This window comes from Salvelinus alpinus, chromosome 29, assembly GCF_045679555.1.
Source record: "Salvelinus alpinus chromosome 29, SLU_Salpinus.1, whole genome shotgun sequence".
Classification (NCBI taxonomy): domain Eukaryota; kingdom Metazoa; phylum Chordata; class Actinopteri; order Salmoniformes; family Salmonidae; genus Salvelinus; species Salvelinus alpinus.
Window position 1 is genome coordinate 29671662 of NC_092114.1, and position 20564 is coordinate 29692225.

Genomic DNA, 20564 nt, shown 5'->3' on the forward strand with positions numbered 1-20564 from the left:
TGAGTTCTGGCTACTGCATTAGAGGGGGATTTGCAGTACAGTACATAGGATCGATTCCCTTTGTGGGCTCTGCCAGTCAGAAGTACACTATCCCAGAAATGAAACAGACAGTGCCTTCTGTCAACAGAGGGCTGAGCGATACAGGCTCGTGGTGCGCGTCAGAGGGACATGTAGACAATAATCTGTCTGAATTCGCCAGACCTCACTACACTGACATTGATGCAAACTGTGCCTGGAGCATTAACTACAACTAAATACAAGTGTGTCTTCGTGCATGCTTATCTCCTGATGTTGTGCCCTTCTAAACTGCACAGTTGCTGACCCTGGCTTCCAACACCTCAGGGTTTATCTGTGATTTTCTCAAGGAGTTGGGTTACAAATTTCTGTGATCTGGAAATTACAATATACAGTAGTATTGGTCTATTCTATTCTCCTTGTGTGTGTGTGTGTGTGTGTGTGTGTGTGTGTGTGTGTGTTACAGTACTAACCGTGGTGTATTTCCCCAGCTGGCAGAGCGATGGGAAGGTCTCCTGATGAGCCTTGCGTATCTTCTCTATGATGGCCTCTTGTTCTGCACTCAGCTCATAGTTCTCGGTCAGCTCTGGCTTGGGACTCTCCTTCTTCTTCTTATTGCGGTCATTCCGGACAGCTGAGAGAGGGGAAAAGGAAGGAATGGGAAAAGGTAAACGAACAAATGTCAACAATAAACAGTTAATTGTAGCCTAAAATGCATCCTACACATTTTGGACATATCAACCATTCAGCACAGTGTTAGCGTTAGGCTGTGTTCGTGAGCCACTCATATTCAGAACAGCTGACATTTTAGATGTGAGTTGTCTGGAATGGCATACTGTACTAATATACAGTTGAAGTCGGAAGTTTACATACACCTTAGCAAAATACATTTAAACTCAGTTTTTCCCAATTCCTGACATTTAATCCTCGTAAAAATTGCCTGTCTTAGGTCAGTTAGGATCACCACTATTTTTAGAATGTGAAATGTCAGAATAATAGTAGAGAGAATGATTTATTTCAGCTTTTATTTCTTTCATCACATTCCCAGTGGGTCAGAAGTTTACATACACTCAATTCGTATTTGGTAGCATTGCCTTTAAATTGTTTAAATTGGGTCAAACGTTTTGGGTAGCCTTCCACAAGTTTCCCACAATAAGTTGGGTGAATTTTGGCCCATTCCTCCTGACAGAGCTGGAGTAACTGAGTCAGGTATGTAGGCCTCCTTGCTCTCACACGCCTTTTCAGTTCTGCCCACAAAGTTTCTATAGGATTGAGGTCAGGGCTTTGTGATGGACACTCCAATACCTTGACTTTGTTGTCCTTAAGACATTTTGCCACAACTTGGAAGTATGCTTGGGGTCATTTGCGACCAACCTTTAACTTCCTGACTGATGTCTTGAGATGTTGCTTCAATATAGCCACAATTTTCCTACCTCATGATGCCATCTATTTTGTGAAGTGCACCAGTCCCTCCTGCAGCAAAGCACCCCCACAACATGATGCTGCCACCCCCGTGATTCACGGTTGGGATGGTGTTCTTCGGCTTGCAAGCGTCTCCCTTTTTTCCTCCAAACATAACGATGGTCATTCAAATCAAATCAAAATCAAATCAAGTTTATTTTATATAGCCCTTCGTACATCAGCTAATATCTCGAAGTGCTGTACAGAAACCCAGCCTAAAACCCCAAACAGCAAGCAATGCAGGTGTAGAAGCACGGCGGCTAGGAAAAACTCCCTAGAAAGGCCAAAACCTAGGAAGAAACCTAGAGAGGAACCAGGCTATGAGGGGTGGCCAGTCCTCTTCTGGCTGTGCCGGGTGGAGATTATAACAGAACATGGCCAAGATGTTCAAATGTTCATAAATGACCAGCATGGTCAAATAATAATCAGGAGTAAATGTCAGTTGGCTTTTCATAGCCGATCATTAAGAGTATCTCTACCGCTCCTGCTGTCTCTAGAGAGTTGAAAACAGCAGGTCTGGGACAGGTAGCACGTCCGGTGGACAGGTCAGGGTTCCATAGCCGCAGGCAGCCAAATGGCCAAACAGTTCTATTTTTGTTTCATCAGACCAGAGGACATTTCTCCAAAAAGTACAATCTTTGTCCCCATGTGCAGTTGCAAACAAAGTCGGTCTTTTTATCGCGGTTTTGGAGCAGTGGCTTCTTCTTTGCTGAGCGGCCTTTCATGTCGATATAGGACTCGTTTTACTGTGGATAGATACTTTTATACCTGTTAACTCCAGCATCTTCACAACGTCCTTTGCTGTTGTTCTGGGATTGATTTGCACTTTTCACACCAAAGTACATTCATCTCTAGGAGACAGAACGCGTCTCCTTCCTGAGTGGTATGACAGCTGCGTGGTCCCATGGTGTTTATACTTGCGTACTATTGTTTGTACAGATGCACGTGGTACCTTCAGGCGTTTGGAAATAGCTCTCAAGGATGAACCAGACTTGTGGAGGTCTACCGTTTTTCTTGGCTGATTTCTTTTGATTTTCCCATGATGTCAAGCAAAGAGCCACTGAGTTTGAAGGTAGGCCTTGAAATACATCCACAGGTACACCTCCAATTGACTCAAATTATGTCAATTAGCCTATCAGAAGCTTCTAGAGCCATGACATAATTTTCTGGAATTTTCTAAGCTGTTTAAAGGCATAGTCAACTTAGTGTATGTAAACTTCTGACCCACTGGAATTGTGACACATTGAATTATAAGTGAAATAATCTGTCTGTAAACAATTGTTGGAAAAATGACTTGTGTCATGCACAAAGTAGATGTCCTGACCGACTTGCCAAAACTATAGTTTGTTAACAAGAAATTTGTGGAGTGGTTGAAAAACAAGTTTTAATGACTCCAACCTAAGTGTATGTAAACTTCCGACTTCAACGGTATACAGAATCATTTATGACAAGGAGACTGAGTCCATGCAGTAACTATCTTCTGCCATGACGACTGTGTAGCTAAGCTCACAGTATCTACAGTATCTTCTGCACCACCAGCCACAGAACACAAATGGTTAAACGCTCTGTCACTCAGTATTTCTCTGTCAGCTTAGTGTCATCACTGGACCACATTAAAGAAGGAGAAACCATCAGCGTATGAGGAAGGCAGCTAGGGTTTCAGAACGGCAGTGTGTAATTTGGCCAAGCGTTATCTCAACACGATGACCGAGGCACATCTTCTGACCACCATTGCCTCGTCTCAGAGTAACTTGACAACCCTGGGGGCAGTTCCATGTGACGCCGTGCTTATGTGTGGCGGCCGTGGGGATTACTCGAACGTGTGTGTGTGCGTTTGTGTGTGTATGTGCGTGCATCCTGAAAAAAGTTGTTTGAGGTGTTCTCTTTCCTTCGTTATCTTCTCTCGTTCAATGAGAGAGCACGACAGAAACAGCAACATCAAGACCATCTCTCTAACCACTGAACCATGTACACGGCGAGACAGAGACACAGAGAGAGAGAGACAGAGAGAGACCACAGGAGGTTGGTGGCACTTTAATTGGGGAGAACAGGCTCGTGGTAACGGAAAAAGTGGAATGGTATCAAATACATCAAACACAATGTTGTTATAGGTGTTCCATGCCATTCCATTTGCTCTGTTCTGGCCATTATTATGAGCTGTTCTCTCCCCTGCACTCTCCACTGAGAGAGATAGAAAGACATAGAATGTCAGCTGGGGGTAACTACAGTTTGGTCAAATAACTAAAACATATTACTTGTTGTATCGTCTCACAGGAATTAATGAATATTTGTTAAAGGTGCAATATGCAGAAATCAATCCGCCATTTCCTGGTTGCTAAAGTTCTAATAGTTAGCCTAATTTCAGTTTATGTGACAAAACAAGCCATGTATAGTGTAGAAAATCATTGTACCATCTAAAACCCTGTGAGATATATTTTCAATAACCAAAAATATTGTATTTTCAGCTGTTTGAAGCTGGTGTACAAAACTGAAAGTAAAAGACTTAAGAACGGAAAGCATAAAAATAACTCAGATCTACCGCTTCCTAAACTTGCTTTCAATGAGAATGACAGATCTATAACTCACATTTCTATGTGATTTTGGTCAAGTTGCCCAAAAAAGTTACATAATGCAGCTTTAATATTTAAAACTGTTTAGACCCATGCATATAAAGCCTGTTGAAGACTGAAGGTCAACTGGGTATTTATTAATCTCTGTGTATTCCTATAGGCCCTATTCCTTGTTGGACGATTGATCACATTGACAATGCAAACAGTATGAAATAGGTAGAAGACAAGAAAAGACTAGCCCATTCATGTTTATTTCTCCATTGTCACGACTTCCTCCGAAGTCGGTTCCTCTCCTTGTTCGGCGGTTGACGTCACCGGCTTTCTAGCCATCGCCGATCCACCTTTCATTTTTCCATTGGTCTTGTTTTCCTACACACCTGGTTTCAATTCCCGCAGTATTAGACGTGTATATACCCTCTGTTCCCCCCCATGTCTGTGTGTGTTGTTTTGTGTATGTGCACGCTAGACTGGTTTGCTCTGGGTTATGTCAACCCATATTGTGTTTAGTGTTCTTCGTGCCGTGTGTTTTGTTCGCCGAAATAAAAGGCTCCTTTGGCTACCCAACTTCTGTTCTCCTGCGCCTGACTCCCTTACAGCCAGTTACGCATACCTAACATCCATAATCCATAACTCCACTCTACCAACTATGCCACATTCAGCACAATGTTCTTCATCTGCCACAGAACAGGATAATTCACAACTAAAACAAATTGGAAGTTTATCATTTGTTCTATTGTATCGACTGTTATGAAAACTATGTTCTAGTGCACAAAGAGAAGTTTGTCCGTTCTTGTCTGCATATATTGTATATAAACCTTGGAGCAGAGATATGAAGTAGGTCAGATTTAACTGTCCATTCTGATAGAGGAGATACTCATGTTGTTACACTTCCCTAGTCTCATATAAACTCTGATGAGGAAGGTTGAAATTAGGGCTGACCCCAATTATTCGACTGGTCGATTGTTTGGTCAATAGGCTGATAGGTCGACCAATATTTTTTTGTTGTCGAGCAGTAGCCAATATATTTTTTTTTGGCACACAAGACACCTGTCTTATTCGCGCCCATCGCAGTGAACTAATCCATTGCGGAGGCTGAAAATAATCCATTGCCGAGGTCGCGGGGATGGCGCAGTCTAAGAAGGGGAGTGTCGCTGCACAATGCACGTCTCTATCCAGATTGCCAATTTGAGCACAATTATTGTTTCATAACTTCCTTGTGTGCATTGTTTGCGTTTGATTGCGTTTGATTGTTAGTGTCTATCAATTCCCCATTACATACTAGAGGTCGACCGATTATGATTTTTCAACACCGATATCGATATCGATTATTGGAGGACCAAAAAAGCCGATACCGATTAATCGGCCGTTTTATTTTATTTTTGTTTGTAATAATGACAATTACAACAATACTGAATGAACACTTATTTTAACTTAATATAATACATCAATAAAATAAATTTAGCCTCAAATAAATAATGAAACATGTTCAATTTGGTTTAAATAATGCAAAAACAAAGTGTTGGAGAAGAAAGTAAAAGTGCAATATGTGCCATGTAAGAAAGCTAACGTTTAAGTTCCTTGCTCAGAACATATGAAAGCTGGTGGTTCCTTTTAACATGAGTCTTCAATATTCCCAGGTAAGAAGTTTTAGGTTGTAGTTATTATAGGAATTATAGGACTATTTCTCTCTATACCATTTGTATTTCATATACCTTTGACTATTGGATGTTCTTATAGGCACTTTAGTATTGCCAGTGTAACAGTATAGCTTCCATCCCTCTCCTCGCCGCTACCTGGGCTTGAACCAGGAACACATCGACAACAGCCACCCTCGAAGCAGCGTTACCCATGCAGAGCAAGGGGAACAACTACTCCAAGTCTCAGAGCGAGTGACGTTTGAAACGCTATTAGCGCGCACCCCGCTAACTAGCTAGACATTTCACATCGGTTACACCAGCCTAACCTCGGGAGTTGATAGGCTTGAATTCATAAACAGCAGAGCTGCTGGCAAAATGCACGAAAGTGCTGTTTGAATGAATGCTTACGAGCCTGCTGGTACCCACCATCGCTCAGTCAGACTGCTCTATCAAATCATAGACTTAATTATAACACACAGAAATACGAGCCTTAGGTCATTAAAATATTAAAATACAAAAGAACAAGAGAATAAATGAAAACCGAAACAGTCCCGTATGGTGCAAACACTAACACAGGAAACAATCACACACCAAACACAATAGAAAACAGGCTACCTAAATATGGCTCCTAATCAGAGACAACGACTGACTCCTGCCTCTGATTGAGAACCATACTAGGCCAAACACATAGAAATATAAATACAGAACAAAACATAGAAAAACAACATAGAATGCCCACCCCAACTCACGCCCTGACCAAACTAAAATAAAGACATAAAAAAGGAACTAAGGTCAGAACGTGACAACAACCTTCAATGTTATGTCATAATTACGTAAAATTCTGGCAAATTAGTTCGCAATGAGCCAGGCGGCCCAAACTGTTGCATATACTCTGACTCTGCGTGCAATGAACGCAAGAGAAGTGACACAATTTCACCTGGTTAATATTGCCTGCTAACCTGGATTTCTTTTAGCTAAATATGCAGGTTTAAAAATATATACTTCTGTGTATTGATTTTAAGAAAGGCATTGATGTTTATGGTTAGGTACACGTTGGAGCAACGACAGTACTTTTTCGCGAATGTGCACTGCATCGATTATATGCAACGCAGGACACGCTAGATAAACTAGTAATATCATCAACCATGTGTAGTTATAACTAGTGATTATGATTGATTGATTGTTTTTTATAAGATAAGTTTAATGCTAGCTAGCAACTTACCTTGGCTTCTTACTGCATTCGCGTAACAGGCGGGCTCCCCGTGAGGCAGGTGGTTAGAGCGTTGGACTAGTTAACCGTAAGGTTGCAAGATTGAATCCCTGAGCTGACAAGGTAAAAATCTGTTGTTCTGCCCCTGAAAAAGGCAGTTAACCCACCGTTCCTAGGCCGTCATTGAAAATAAGAATGTGTTCTTAACTGACTTGCCTAGTTAAATAAAGGTGTAAAAAATTACTTGAAATCGGCCCTAATTAATCGGTTGACCTCTATTACATACTGTATATCACTAGTACATTTACTGTTAATTCCTATCATTTCTAATCAACAATGTTTGTTTGGTTACGGTAATGTCTGTTAATGCATTCAATATATTATTATTCCAGTCTTTTACCATTCTGATTGTCAGAGTGGACACGTTGTTTCCAGTGCGTACAACCTATGCTAAACTTGTGAGAAACAAGTTTAGGTTTATTTCATTCCATTTACGAGTTTTGTCAATTTAGTCATTGTCTTTTGTTTTGAGCGCTCCTGTCAATGTTGAGTAAGGACGTGCAACTGATTACGCATTAAAGTAGGCCTAATGGCTACCTGCCTGCGTGCAAATGTAGGCATATAAATGTGAACATTTGGGGATCAGATAGTGTTTCTAATTGGGTTAATGCGTCACAACCAATGAGCTGTGGAGCTTCTCAAAGTAATGTTTTCTTCACCTCAAACAAAAAACAAATTAAGTTTGTTTTTATATCCATTCCTCAATGTATTTGAAAAATCTTTCCAGCTCTCCCTTTCGATAACCACTCAGCGTGAACGGGAAAAATGTCATGCTCTGATCCAGTGGAAACACCTGATTAGGCCTATTTTATGAGCAAATAGCCAACAGCTGTGTCTGTGCCAAGCTCACTGGCTGGGGAAACTGAGGGACAGAATATTTTATACCATGTTGCAAGGACCTTCAGGCTGGACCCACTACAATGTTTCAAGTTCGTTGCAGGCAGGCCATGTGTAGCCAATGTGATTTATAGGATATTTATTTTATCAAGATATTTTCTACCTGCAGGCTGCAATGTTTTTATTTGTTGGCTTTATAGGCTATTTTTTACAGAGTTGTCAATGGCAATAGAAGTTACTTTTTAGGTTTGTATCCTTTTCATTTAGATAAGGATCTAATTTTGATTAACCACAATACAATGATTTTGAGATACGAAGACGTTATTATAAATGAAATGAAAATGTTCCACAAAAATGTACAGATGAAACCCATAACTGGCACACAGATCGGTAGAAATGGTAAGATAAATTGGCATTACACATGAGAAAGTTTGCCGACTCCTCATGTAGCCTATTACCGGCAACTTCAGGAGAGCAAAGGCAGAATCTGCGAAAGCCAGTAGGAGCGGGAGGAGGATGGTCAGGACAGGTTAAGTTTTTTTCCTTATGGTTATCTTGATCTCTGGCTCCCTCTTGGGTAATTTGTGTCTTATTTCATCAAACAGTGAGCTTAAACATCAGAAAAGCACAATGAATATTTAGTTAATTTTATTTAAAAAAACATAGGTTGTGTCTATATATGAAAAGTTACACGTTTAAAAAATAACAGACAACTTTTTTTTTGTCGGCCCCGAATGAAACCAGAGTGAACACCGGCACCCTCTGCATGGTGTCCTGGAAAACCCCTAGTTCGTGACGGAGCTCTGGGATTGGAGGAGACGTTGGTGTTTGATGTCTGACACAGCAGGAGGTTCTGAAGTTATGAGAATCTTCAAACACACCAGCCAGCTACAGGAGATAAGTGTTGACTCAATACAGGGCCCTGATCATTAGGGCATGCAACAGAAAACATTTTGTAATGGGAAATGAAAATCTGTGTTTCATATTGAACCAGGTAGTCTCTCCCTGTTTAAGTCTGTTTTCTTCCGTTTGGTGCCTAATGAACACAACCCAGAGTGTTGATTCATCCTCCATCCCTACATCATAGCACCCTGATCAGCGGCAGATGCTCCCAACCAATCAGGACGAGATCCTGGAGGAGGAACAGAACTGCATTATGGGGGCCCACCGTCGCTGTCTGCCGTACCCCAAGGGACCTCCTTTTAGTCTGGGTTGGTTGACTACCACAAAAGAAAGCAGGCACATCCTGCCTCTGTCTGCTCTGCTTTACAATACAAAGCCCTTTCATAATCGCATAAAAAAAGCAATGGTGTACAACCTTTAAAGATTGAGATACAGAGAAATATATATTTCTATGAGGTGTTTTGTAAGCGCTGGGCTGGCCTAGATACATTAAGTATAGGAGACATTTGTTGGGATTTTGTGCAGAGACTGTGAAGGCTTCAGCATTGTTTGTTTGTTCAGTTTGTATCCTGTCTGCCAGCATCCTTGAAGGCGCATTGTGTTAAGTCTATGTGGAAAAGTAATTGTTCTTTACAGCGCAACCAAGGCAACAAGATGTATAGATTATAAACTACATCCAATGTACCTCTATTCTGTTCATCTCAATCCTAGGTCCCACCATGATGACGGCATACTGTACAGCATGCAGGGTACAATAGGGTCTATTTAAGGGAATTAGACTGTCTGGTTCGTTTTGGGGTGTCACTAACCCACTGTGTGTGTGTGTGTGTGTGTGTGTGTGTGTGTGTGTGTGTGTGTGTGTGTGTGTGTGTGTGTGTGTGTGTGTGTGTGTGTGTGTGTGTGTGTGTGTGTGTGTGTGTGTGTGTGTGTGTGTGTGTGTGTGTGTGTGTGTGTGTCACTAACCCTCTACATATTGGCATCTCCTTCTTGACCTACACTGAGTTTACAAAACATTAAAACACCTGCTCTTTCCATGACATAGACTGACCAGGTGAATCCAGGTGAAAGCTATGATCCCTTATTGAAGTCACTTGTTAAATCCACTTCAATCAGTCTAGATTAAAGGGAGGAGACAGGTTAAATAAGAATTTTTAAGCCTTGATACATGGACTGTGTATGTGTGCCATTCAGACGGTGAATGGGAAAGACAAAATATTTAAGTTCCTTTGAAGTGCCAGGCACACCAGTTTTTGTCAGGAACTGCAACGCTGCTGAGTTTTTCACACTCAACAGTTTCCCGTGTCTATCAAGAATGGCACACCACCAAAAGGACATCCAGAAAACTTTACACGACTGTGGAAAGTATTCGAGTCAACATGGGGTGCAACTCAACATTAGGAAGGTGTTGCTAATGTTTGGTAAACTCAGTGTGTGACTCGTTTCAGGAAACGAGGCTTATGTCGCATGTCACTACTTCACAGGAGAGGCATTTGAACGTAAACTTTAAAAAATTATCTAAATGCGTTTTTTTGGCAGAAATGCCTTCTGGAACGTGAAATTTCATGTGCCTTAATAACAAATTTGTATGCCATCTGTAAACACTAATACATTTTTAAAATTACGAGCATAGTTGGTTTAGCCACAGAAAAAGCGAGCAACCTTCCTGCTAGCCATGATTGGCTGAGATCATGAGTGGGCAGGACATGCCAAGAGATGAGTTTGGATTGGTCTGCATGTAGCACACTTCTGTCCATTTGAGCTGGTCAGTATGTGTTGGTAATCCTGTCTAACGCTGCTTTTGTTTATATGTTGTGTAGTAGAACTGCATAAGTGTTGCTCTCCACTTTCTGGAGGACCGAGTTTTGAAATCAGTGGAATTAGAGTATGATAGTTAAAGAGATGGAGAAATCACCTGTCTCTGGATTACATCTTCAAACTAAACCATGGCATCTGTGACAGAGGGAGAAGAGTCCATCCATGTATAGTCTAGCTAGCTACATTTTCAGATATTACACGTTTCTAATTTTGTCAGAAAGTCGTTTTTGTTTCAAGTTAAAGTGTACTGATAGCTAGGTAGCTAATGTTAGTTGGCTGGCTCGCTAGCTAACATTACATGTATGCGCTGTGTAGTAATATTATTCATATCTCAGAGCCATTTGCTATGCTAGCTATAGCCTAATGTTAGCTAGCTAACATTGAACCTGGTTGGTTAGCTACTTGCAGATTCATGCAGGGTAGTAACGTCATGAGTTGTGATTATGGTTCATTGTTTAGCTAGCTAGCTACAAGTCTTGATGTAGCTGGTAAATTCGCTCTGGCTATCTACTCCGATTTCAGAGCACTCTCATCTGAGTGTGCCAGAGCGCAGAATAACGGACACATTTACGAACGCTCAATACCCGTTGAATATGGCCGGTGTCCGTAAACGTTGGCAAAAAAGCATAATTAAACTGTTGCCAGCAGCACAGTTGCAGTCACCAACGCTCTGGATAACATAAAACAGCCTAACCAGCTCTGCTAGGGTGAGTAAAATGGTCAGATTGTCACGCCCTGGCCTTAGTTATCTTTGTTTTCTTTATTATTTTAGGTCAGGGTGTGACATGGGGGATGTTTGTGTGTTTTTGTCTCGTATAGGGTGTTTGTATTGTATAGTTTTTTTTTGTAGATTTCATGGGGTTGTGTTCAGTGTAGGTGTTTATGTATGTCTATGGTTGCCTGGATTGGTTCTCAATTAGAGACAGCTGTCATTAGTTGTCTCTGATTGAGAGTCATATTTAGGCAGCCATAGGCATTAGGTAGGTTGTGGGTAATTGTCTATGTTTGACGTTAGTAGCGTGTGGCTGCACTTTCGTTTTGTAGCTTCACGGTCTTTTGTTGTTTTGTCTAGTTTGTGTTAGTGTTCGTGTTCGTTTATTCTTCAAATAAAGTGAAGATGTATTTATATCACGCTACGCCTTGGTCCTCTCTTTCACCTAAAGACGATCGTGACACAGATTGAGCTGTTCTGTCATTTGTGTCTAGAAGTAGCTAGCAAGCTAGCCAACGTTAGCCAGTTAGCTTGGGTGCTTGACTGCTGTTGTTATGACAGAACGCTCGGATGTGTTGCCCTATTTGTGACATCAGGTGTAAGTAACGAATCCTAAAATATATACACACTTAACTTAATCAGCTTCTAAGGTCATTGAAACACAACACACACACATAATGTTAATTTCACTAATGAATAGAGAGAGACAATCGGAGAGGCAGGATCACAGTACATCAACTTTGAACCCCATAGACACTGACAGCTCTATAAAATAATATACGGCTTACACCTGCGTATACCCTTCAGTACACTACTAGCCCCTCGTGTTTTACAAAAAGTGACCTCTCCTACATGAGTGTGCTGGTATTACGGTTGCTGTCCTTTCAGAATCACAAACATGTCACACACTGAAGTCCTATAGGTTCGCTACTGCGCAAACATGTTTATAATAGATAAGGCTGTTAAGATATGAACATTTCAAGAAAGGAATGCATATATTTTGGCCTGGCAAAGTGTTTTTTTACTCCGCTGGTCTCAACTCGTCTCGGGAAGAAATTAAGAGTCCTCACTGTCCGAAACCGAGTCAAGAACGAGTACAAATGTATTCGACACCTACACAAGACCGAGACACTCAATATGTGGTCTCGAGACATGTCTCGAGTACTACAACACTGGTATACAGTACCACTGAGGCAATAAAGAGAATCACTGCTGGCCATAAACAGTACCACTGCTGGCCATACAGAGAATCACTGCTGGCGGTATACAGTACCACTGAAGGCCATACAGAGAATCACTGCTGGCCATAAACAGTACCACTGCTGGCTATACAGAGAATCACTGCTGGCCGGATACAGTACCACTGCTGGCCGTATGCAGTACCACTGCTGGCCATATGCAGTACCACTACTGGCCGTATGCAGTACCACTGCTGGCCGTATGCAGTACCACTGCTGGTCATATGCAGTACCACTGAAGGCCATACAGAGAATCACTGCTGGCCATATGCAGTACCACTGCTGGCCGTATGCAGTACCACTGAAGGCCAGCCAGAGAATCACTGCTGGCCATATGCAGTACCACTGCTGGCCGTATGCAGTACCACTGCTGGCCATACAGAGAATCACTGCTGGCCGTATACAGTACCACTGCTGGCCGTATGCAGTACCACTGCTGGCCGGATACAGTACCACTGCTGGCCATACAGAGAATCACTGCTGGCCGTATACAGTACCACTGCTGGCCATACAGAGAATCACTGCTGGCCGTATGCAGTACCACTGCTGGCCATATGCAGTACCACTACTGGCCGTATGCAGTACCACTGCTGGCCATACAGAGAATCACTGCTGGCCGTATACAGTACCACTGCTGGCCATATGCAGTACCACTACTGGCCGTATGCAGTACCACTGCTGGCCATACAGAGAATCACTGCTGGCCGTATACAGTACCATTGCTGGCCGTATACAGTACCACTGCTGGCCATATGCAGTACCACTACTGGCCGTATGCAGTACCACTGAAGGCCATACAGAGAATCACTGCTGGCCGTATACAGTACCACTGAAGGCCATACAGAGAATCACTGCTGGCCGTATACAGTACCACTGCTGGCCGTATACAGTACCACTGCTGGCCGGATACAGTACCACTGCTGGCCAAATACAGTACCACTGCTGGGCAGATACAGTACCACTGCTGGCCGGATACAGTACCACTGCTGGCCAAATACAGTACCACTGCTGGCCGTATACAGTACCACTGCTGGCCAAATACAGTACCACTGCTGGGCAGATACAGTACCACTGCTGGCCGGATACAGTACCACTGCTGGCCAAATACAGTACCACTGCTGGCCGTATACAGTACCACTGCTGGGCAGATACAGTACCACTGCTGGGCAGATACAGTACCACTGCTGGGCAGATACAGTACCACTGCTGGCTGGATACAGTACCAATGCTATACAGTACCACTGCTGGCCGTATACAGTACCACTGCTGGCTGGATACAGTACCACTGCTGGCTGTTACAGTACCACTGCTGGCCGTATACAGTACCACTGTGTTACCGCTGGTAGCTCAGCTGGTTTAACTATTGTATCATCCACCCTGCTGCAAGGTCATAACATCACCGTGCAAGTGTCTCCCAACTGACACACACACACACATGCACACACATGCAAACACACACACACCACCATTAAGTGTAACTCTCTCTGCTGGCGTGGGTAGAGTTATGTGTCGTTCATCGCTCCCCACCTGGTGGGTGTTAAAGGCTGCCTTGGTATTATGGGATGTGGCAACTGGTCGCCATGAAGAAATATACTGTTTATTTACTGGTGCATCTGTTAGTTTGCCGTGGCGCCGGGTGGATGGTCCACACAGATGGTCCAACCCGCAGCCCTCTTTACGAAACGTTAACGCGGTGTGTGTGTGTGTGTTATCCCAGGCATCCACCAGCCCAGAAAGCTGTCTGTCTGTCGACTACTCCAGCAGCCAGAGAGAAAGATAGGGAGGGAGGACAGGAGAGAGGAAGAGGGAGGACAAGTGGGAGGGATAGAGAGAGGACAGGAGGGAAGGAGGGGGAGAGGGAAGGCGACAGGAAGGGAGAGGGGGAGGGACGACTGGAGGAAGGGAGGGAGGGTGAACAGGACGTAGCTCATTGACCAGATGAGGATTAGCTGAGTGTCCTGGAGAGCAGTGGTCCTATAAAGCGTGGCAGCATGCCTTGAAGTGAGAGTGTGAGTGAGTGTCGCGGCGCGGCAAAGTGTCTTTATTTAACAGCCTCTTCACACGGCGGCCAAGATCACTTCAGCTGAAAACTGCACAGTAGTGCACACTCCAGCCTAGATTACCACAGTAGTGCACACTCCACCCTAGAATACCACAGTAGTGAACACTCCACCCTAGATAACTATAGGAGTACATAGCCCACCCTAGATTACCACAGTAGTGCACACTCCACTTTAGATTACCACAGTAGTGCACACTCTACCCTAGATTACCACAGTAGTGCACACTCTACCCTAGATTACCACAGTAGTGCACACTCTACCCTAGATTACCACAGTAGTGCAAACTCTACCCTAGATTACAACAGTAGTGCACACTCCACCCTAGATTACCACAGTAGTGCACACTCCACCCTAGATTACTACAGTAGTGCACACTCCAGCCTAGATTACTATAGTAGTGCACACTCCAGCCTAGATTACCACAGTAGTGCACACTCCAGCCTAGATTACCACAGTAGTGCACACTCTACCCTAGATTACCACAGTAGTGCACACTCTACCCTAGATTACCACAGTAGTGCACACTCCAGCCTAGATTACCACAGTAGTGCACACTCTACCCATGATTACCACAGTAGTGCACACTCTACCCATGATTACCACAGTAGTGCACACTCTACCCTAGATTACCACAGTAGTGCACACTCTACCCATGATTACCACAGTAATGCACACTCTACCCATGATTACCACAGTAGTGCACACTCTACCCTAGATTACCACAGTAGTGCACACTCTACCCATGATTACCACAGTAGTGCACACTCTACCCTAGATTACCACAGTAGTGCACACTCTACCTTAGATTACCACAGTAGTGCACACTCTACCCTAGATTACCACAGTAGTGCACACTCTACCCTAGATTACCACAGTAGTGCACACTCTACCCTAGATTACCACAGTAGTGCACACTCTACCCATGATTACCACAGTAGTGCACACTCTACCCTAGATTACCACAGTAGTGCACACTCTACCCTAGATTACCACAGTAGTGCACACTCTACCCATGATTACCACAGTAGTGCACACTCTACCCATGATTACCACAGTAGTGCACACTCTACCCATGATTACCAAGAGGGTCATACTGCATTTTTAAAATTTTTATATCTTTTTTAACCCCCTTTTTTCTCCCCAATTTCGTGGTATCCAATTGGTAGTAGTTAGTCTTGTCTCATTGCTGCAACTCCCGTACGGACTCGGGAGAGGCGAAGGTCGAGAGCCATGCATCCTCCGAAACACAACCCAACCAAGCCGCACTGCTTCTTGACACAATGCCCATCCATCCAGCTGCACCAATGATGTGTCGGAGGAAACACCTGGTCAGCGTGCACTGCGCCAGTCCCGCCACAGGAGTCGCTAGTGCGCGATGAGACAAGGATATCCCTGCCGGCCAAACCCTCCCTAACCTGGACAACACTGGGCCAATTGTGCGTCGCCCCCATGGGCCTCCCAGTCGCGGCCGGCTGCGACAGCCTGGACTCGAACCCAGAATCTATGGTGGCGCAGCTAGCACTGCGATGCAGTGCCTTAGACCACTGCGCCACCCGGGAGGCCCTTACTGCATTTATTTAAACTTTTATTCAGCCAGGAAAGTAATTGAGAATAAATTCAATGTTACAATAGACCTGGTTATTTATTGCACATTTCATTCGGCATAGTGTACACTTCACCATAGTTTACAAACTCCACTACAACTACTGTCTATGGTGTCTTTACCTGCATTTAAAAGGCAGCCCAATTCTGATCTTTTAACCAATTATTGTCAAAAGACCAATTACTGAATAGAAAGATCAGAATTGTGCTGCCTGTGTGAACACAGTCTAGTCTGTGTCTTTAACTAGGAATAAAAGTATGTGTTCTCATGTTAATCTATTACTAGTTCTAAAAGGAGCCCCTAAGGCCCTGACCCTTTACATAGCATCTGTCCTACAGGGTCAATCAAATAAAAAGTGATTCAAGAGGAAAATACTTATCCATAGAACGAGGGAAGGAAGATACATTTTTTTGTCTTTCATTTGGAGTAAAAAGCAGTAGTAATATCTCCAGTAGAAGGGGGTTGTGATAAGATGGACAACGGTCTCCCTCGCTAGATGTATTCCCTCCATCCCTCCCTCCTCCTCGCTTCATCGGTCCGTAGGTATTAAAAACCCATCTATTTTCCAGGCCTGTTGTCTGATGCATCACTAGGACGTATCTGCTCCTGGTCATTTGCTTGGAGTGCTGGATAATTGATTGTACTGGGGAAGTTCTCCCCTAGAGCTCGCCTCGCCATGAATGTCCCCCCTCTCTGGGAGACAGTGATATATTACCATCCCCCTCCACACACCATACAAACTCATACCATCCCCCAGTGGAGATGGTGTGTGGTCAGACACCAGTGAAACACAGATGATGTTAAGCAAGCCAGACAGCTTTCTGAAGTCTCTATGTCAGAGACCAGAGCAGGGGAAATGTGACTGTAGGGGCCAATGTCCTGAAATTACTTCTCCATATCAGCTCCATATCATACTCTCTAACATCACTAACTGGCCCCACGCAGACATACACACGCATGTACGCACGCACACATGCACCCGCACACAAAAACAAACACACACCCACTCCTTTGTGCCCAAACTCTGAACATGGAGCTGGTTACCTTCACAGAAAAACCACATGATGTCACGTGGAACTCATCTGAAAACATGTGTTTTTGGAACATTTCACATGTTCACATGTGAAATTCCGTAAGGGTATCTACGAGGCACAAGATGAAGCATGGGCCTCCTGAGCCTGGTTCCCTCTGACTGAGGAGAGAATTTCCTCTAAAATACCATGTAAATACCAACAGAAGCAGTACCATAAAATAAAGTGCTACCAAACCCACAGTACCTAGCTACCTGTACAATGTTTCTTATCACATAACCATCATCATCACTGTCTTCAATAGCACACGAGTAAACTACATTAGCATCCTAGCGCAGTTAATAGGAAGGACAGGGCACCTGCTGGGGTTAGGTAGCAGCAACAACTGCTCCCCGGGCACCGATCACCTAGACGTCAATTAAGACCGCACCTTTCTGATTAAGATAGCGTCGGTTAAATGCGGAACACACATTTCGGTTGAATAAATTCCATTGTGCAACTGACTAGGTATTATCCCCTTTTCACTACAGGAATGGAGTAAGCTAAGGTACACAACCTCATCACAGCAACACATGGAGGAGGGGAATGGTTCCTTTGTTCTCTGCTCAGTGTGGGAGAACAGAATTAAATAAAACACTATATACTGTACATTATACAGTATCCCTATGGTAAGGGTGTCAAACTCATTCCATGGAGGGCCAAGTGTCTGCTGGTTTTTGTTTTTTCCTTTCAATTAAGACCAGGTGTGGGGAGTTCCTTACTAATCAGTGACCTTACTTCATCAGTCAAGTACAAGGGAGGAGAAAAAACCCGCAGCCCTCGGCCCTCCATGGAATGAGTTTGGCACGTTCTCTATGGGGAGGCCAGACCAAACCAGGAGAAGGAGTGCAGAAGAATAGAGACCATCACGTTCTCTGTGAGTCTATGGGGGAGAAAGAGGAGGAATGTCTTCTTTCCCTCAGGGCTAATGGAGCGTGAAGTGGACATGCGCCCTAACTGCTGATGCAATCAAAGAGCGGCAATAACCTGTGAAACGTAAACTGTTCTTGTCGCTGACAATGGAATGGAGCAACATGATCGCTACAACACACACACACACACACACACACACACACACACACACACACACACACACACACACACACACACACACACACACACACACACACACACACACACACACACACACACACACACACACACACACACACTCCAATGGCTAAATGTACTCAGTTCTTTAGTGGGTTGGTTGATGATGCATGCCACTCACATCAAGTGGTTGATTTCAAGGACAGTGCTTTTCTCATTTTCTGGACAGGAGAGTTACCTTCACAGCATGATCCACTAGTGGTTATCTTACCTTTATCATGTGCAACGCCTCTCATGTCTTCCTGTCAAAAGTAATATTTAATACTTTGATCATTTAATTAAAAAGGAGACAGTGTGGAACTGTGTTTTGAAACAGGCAGTCGAGGATACCCTTCTAAATAGGATGGAATTGAAGTATGCCTTCAGAAAGTATTCATACTCCTTGACTTATTGTTGTGTTACCGCCTGAATTCAAAATGGATTTAATAGTTTTTTCTCTCAACCATCTACACACAATACTCTATAATTACAAAGTGAAAACATGTTTTGATAAAGTTTTGCTAACACAGAAATATCTAATTTACATAAGTATTCACACCCCTGAGTCAATACTTTGTACAAGCACCTTTAGCAGAGATTACAGCTGTCTTTCTCTTTAAGTCTCTAAGAGCTTTCCACACCTGGATTGTGCAACATTTGCCCATTATTCTTTTCAGAATTCTTCAAGCTCTGTCAAATTGGTTGTTGATCATTGCTAGACAACCATTTTCAGGTCTTGACACAGATTTTCAAGTAGATTTATGTCCAAACTGTAATTTAGCCACTCACTGTCTTGTTGGTAAGCAACTCCAGGGTAGAATTGCCCTTGTGTTTTAGGTTATTATCCTGCTGAAAAGTGAATTTGTCTTCCAGTGTCTGGTGGAAAGCAGACTGAACCAGCTTTTCCTCTAGGATTTTGCCTGTGCTTAGCTCCATTCCGTTTCTTTTTTATCCTGAAAAACTCCCCAGTCCTTAATGATTACAAGCATACCAATAACATGATGCAGCCACCACTGTGCTTGAAAATATGGAGAGTGGTACTCAGTAATGTGCTGTATTAGATTTGCCCCAAACAACACCTTGTATTCAGGACAAAACGTTATTTTTTAAATTAAATTGCTTTGCCCCATTTTTTTGCAGTATTACTTTAGTGCCTTGTTACAAACAGGACGCATGTTTTGAAATATTTTTATTCTGTACAGGGTTCCTTCTTTTCACTCGGTCAACTAGATTAGTGTAGTGGAGAAACTACAATGTTGTTTAACCATCCTCACTATTCTCTTATTACAGCCATTAAACTCTGTAACTGTTTTAAAGTCACCATTGGCCTCATAGTGAAATCCCTGAGCAGTTTCCCTCCTCGCTGGCAACTGAGTTAGGAAAAACGCCTGTCTTTGTAGTGACTGAGTGCATTGATACACCATCCAGAGTGTAATTAGTAACTTCACTATTCACTATTAGTAACTAAGGGATATACAAATGAAGTCGGAAGTTTACATACACCTTAGCCAAATACATTTAAACTCAGTTTTTCACAATTCCTGATTTATTTCTAGTAAAAATTCCCTGTCTTAGGTCAGTTTGGATCACCACTTTATTTTAAGAATGTGAAATGTCAGAATAATAGTAGAGAGAATGATTTATTTCAGCTTTTATTTCTTTCATCAAATTCCCAGTGGGTCAGAAGTTTACATACACTCAATAAGTATTTGGTAGCATTGCCCTTAAATTGTTTAACTTGGGTCAAATGTTTCGGGTAGCCTTCCACAAGTTTCCCACAATAAGTTGGGTGAATTTTGGTCCATTCCTCCTGACAGAGCTGGTGTAACTGAGTCAGGGTTGTAGGCCTCCTTGCTCGCACACGCTTTTTCAGTTCTGCCACACATTTTCTATGGGATTGAGGTCAGGGCTTTGTCAGGGCCACTCCAATACCTTGACTTTGTTGTCCTTAAGCCATTTTGCCACAACTTTGGAAGTATGCTTGGGGTCATTGTCCATTTGGAAGACTCATTTGTGACCAAGCTTTAACTTCCTGACTGATGTCTTGAGATGTTGCTTCAATATATCTAAATCATTTTCCTGCCTCATGATGTCATCTACTTTGTGAAGTGCACCAGTCCCTCTTGCAGCAAAGCACCCCAACAACATGATGCTGCCACCCCCGTGCTTCACGGTTGGGATGGTGTTCTTCAAGCCTCCCCTTTTTTCCTCCAAACATAACGATGGTCATTATGGCCAAACAGTTCTATTTTTGTTTCATCAGACATTTCTCCAAAAAGTA

At 43.2% G+C, this 20564-nt stretch overlaps 1 protein-coding gene across 1 annotated transcript in view; it reads right to left on the reverse strand.

Moving 5' to 3' along the window:
- LOC139558456 (retinoic acid receptor alpha-A-like) overlaps positions 1 to 20564 on the reverse strand; it is a 149626-nt gene that overhangs the window by 55703 nt on the left and 73359 nt on the right. Inside the window, exon 4 of the mRNA XM_071373594.1 lies at positions 489 to 649. Coding sequence (XP_071229695.1) covers positions 489 to 649 — 161 coding nt within the window. The remainder of the gene's footprint in view (positions 1 to 488; positions 650 to 20564) is intronic.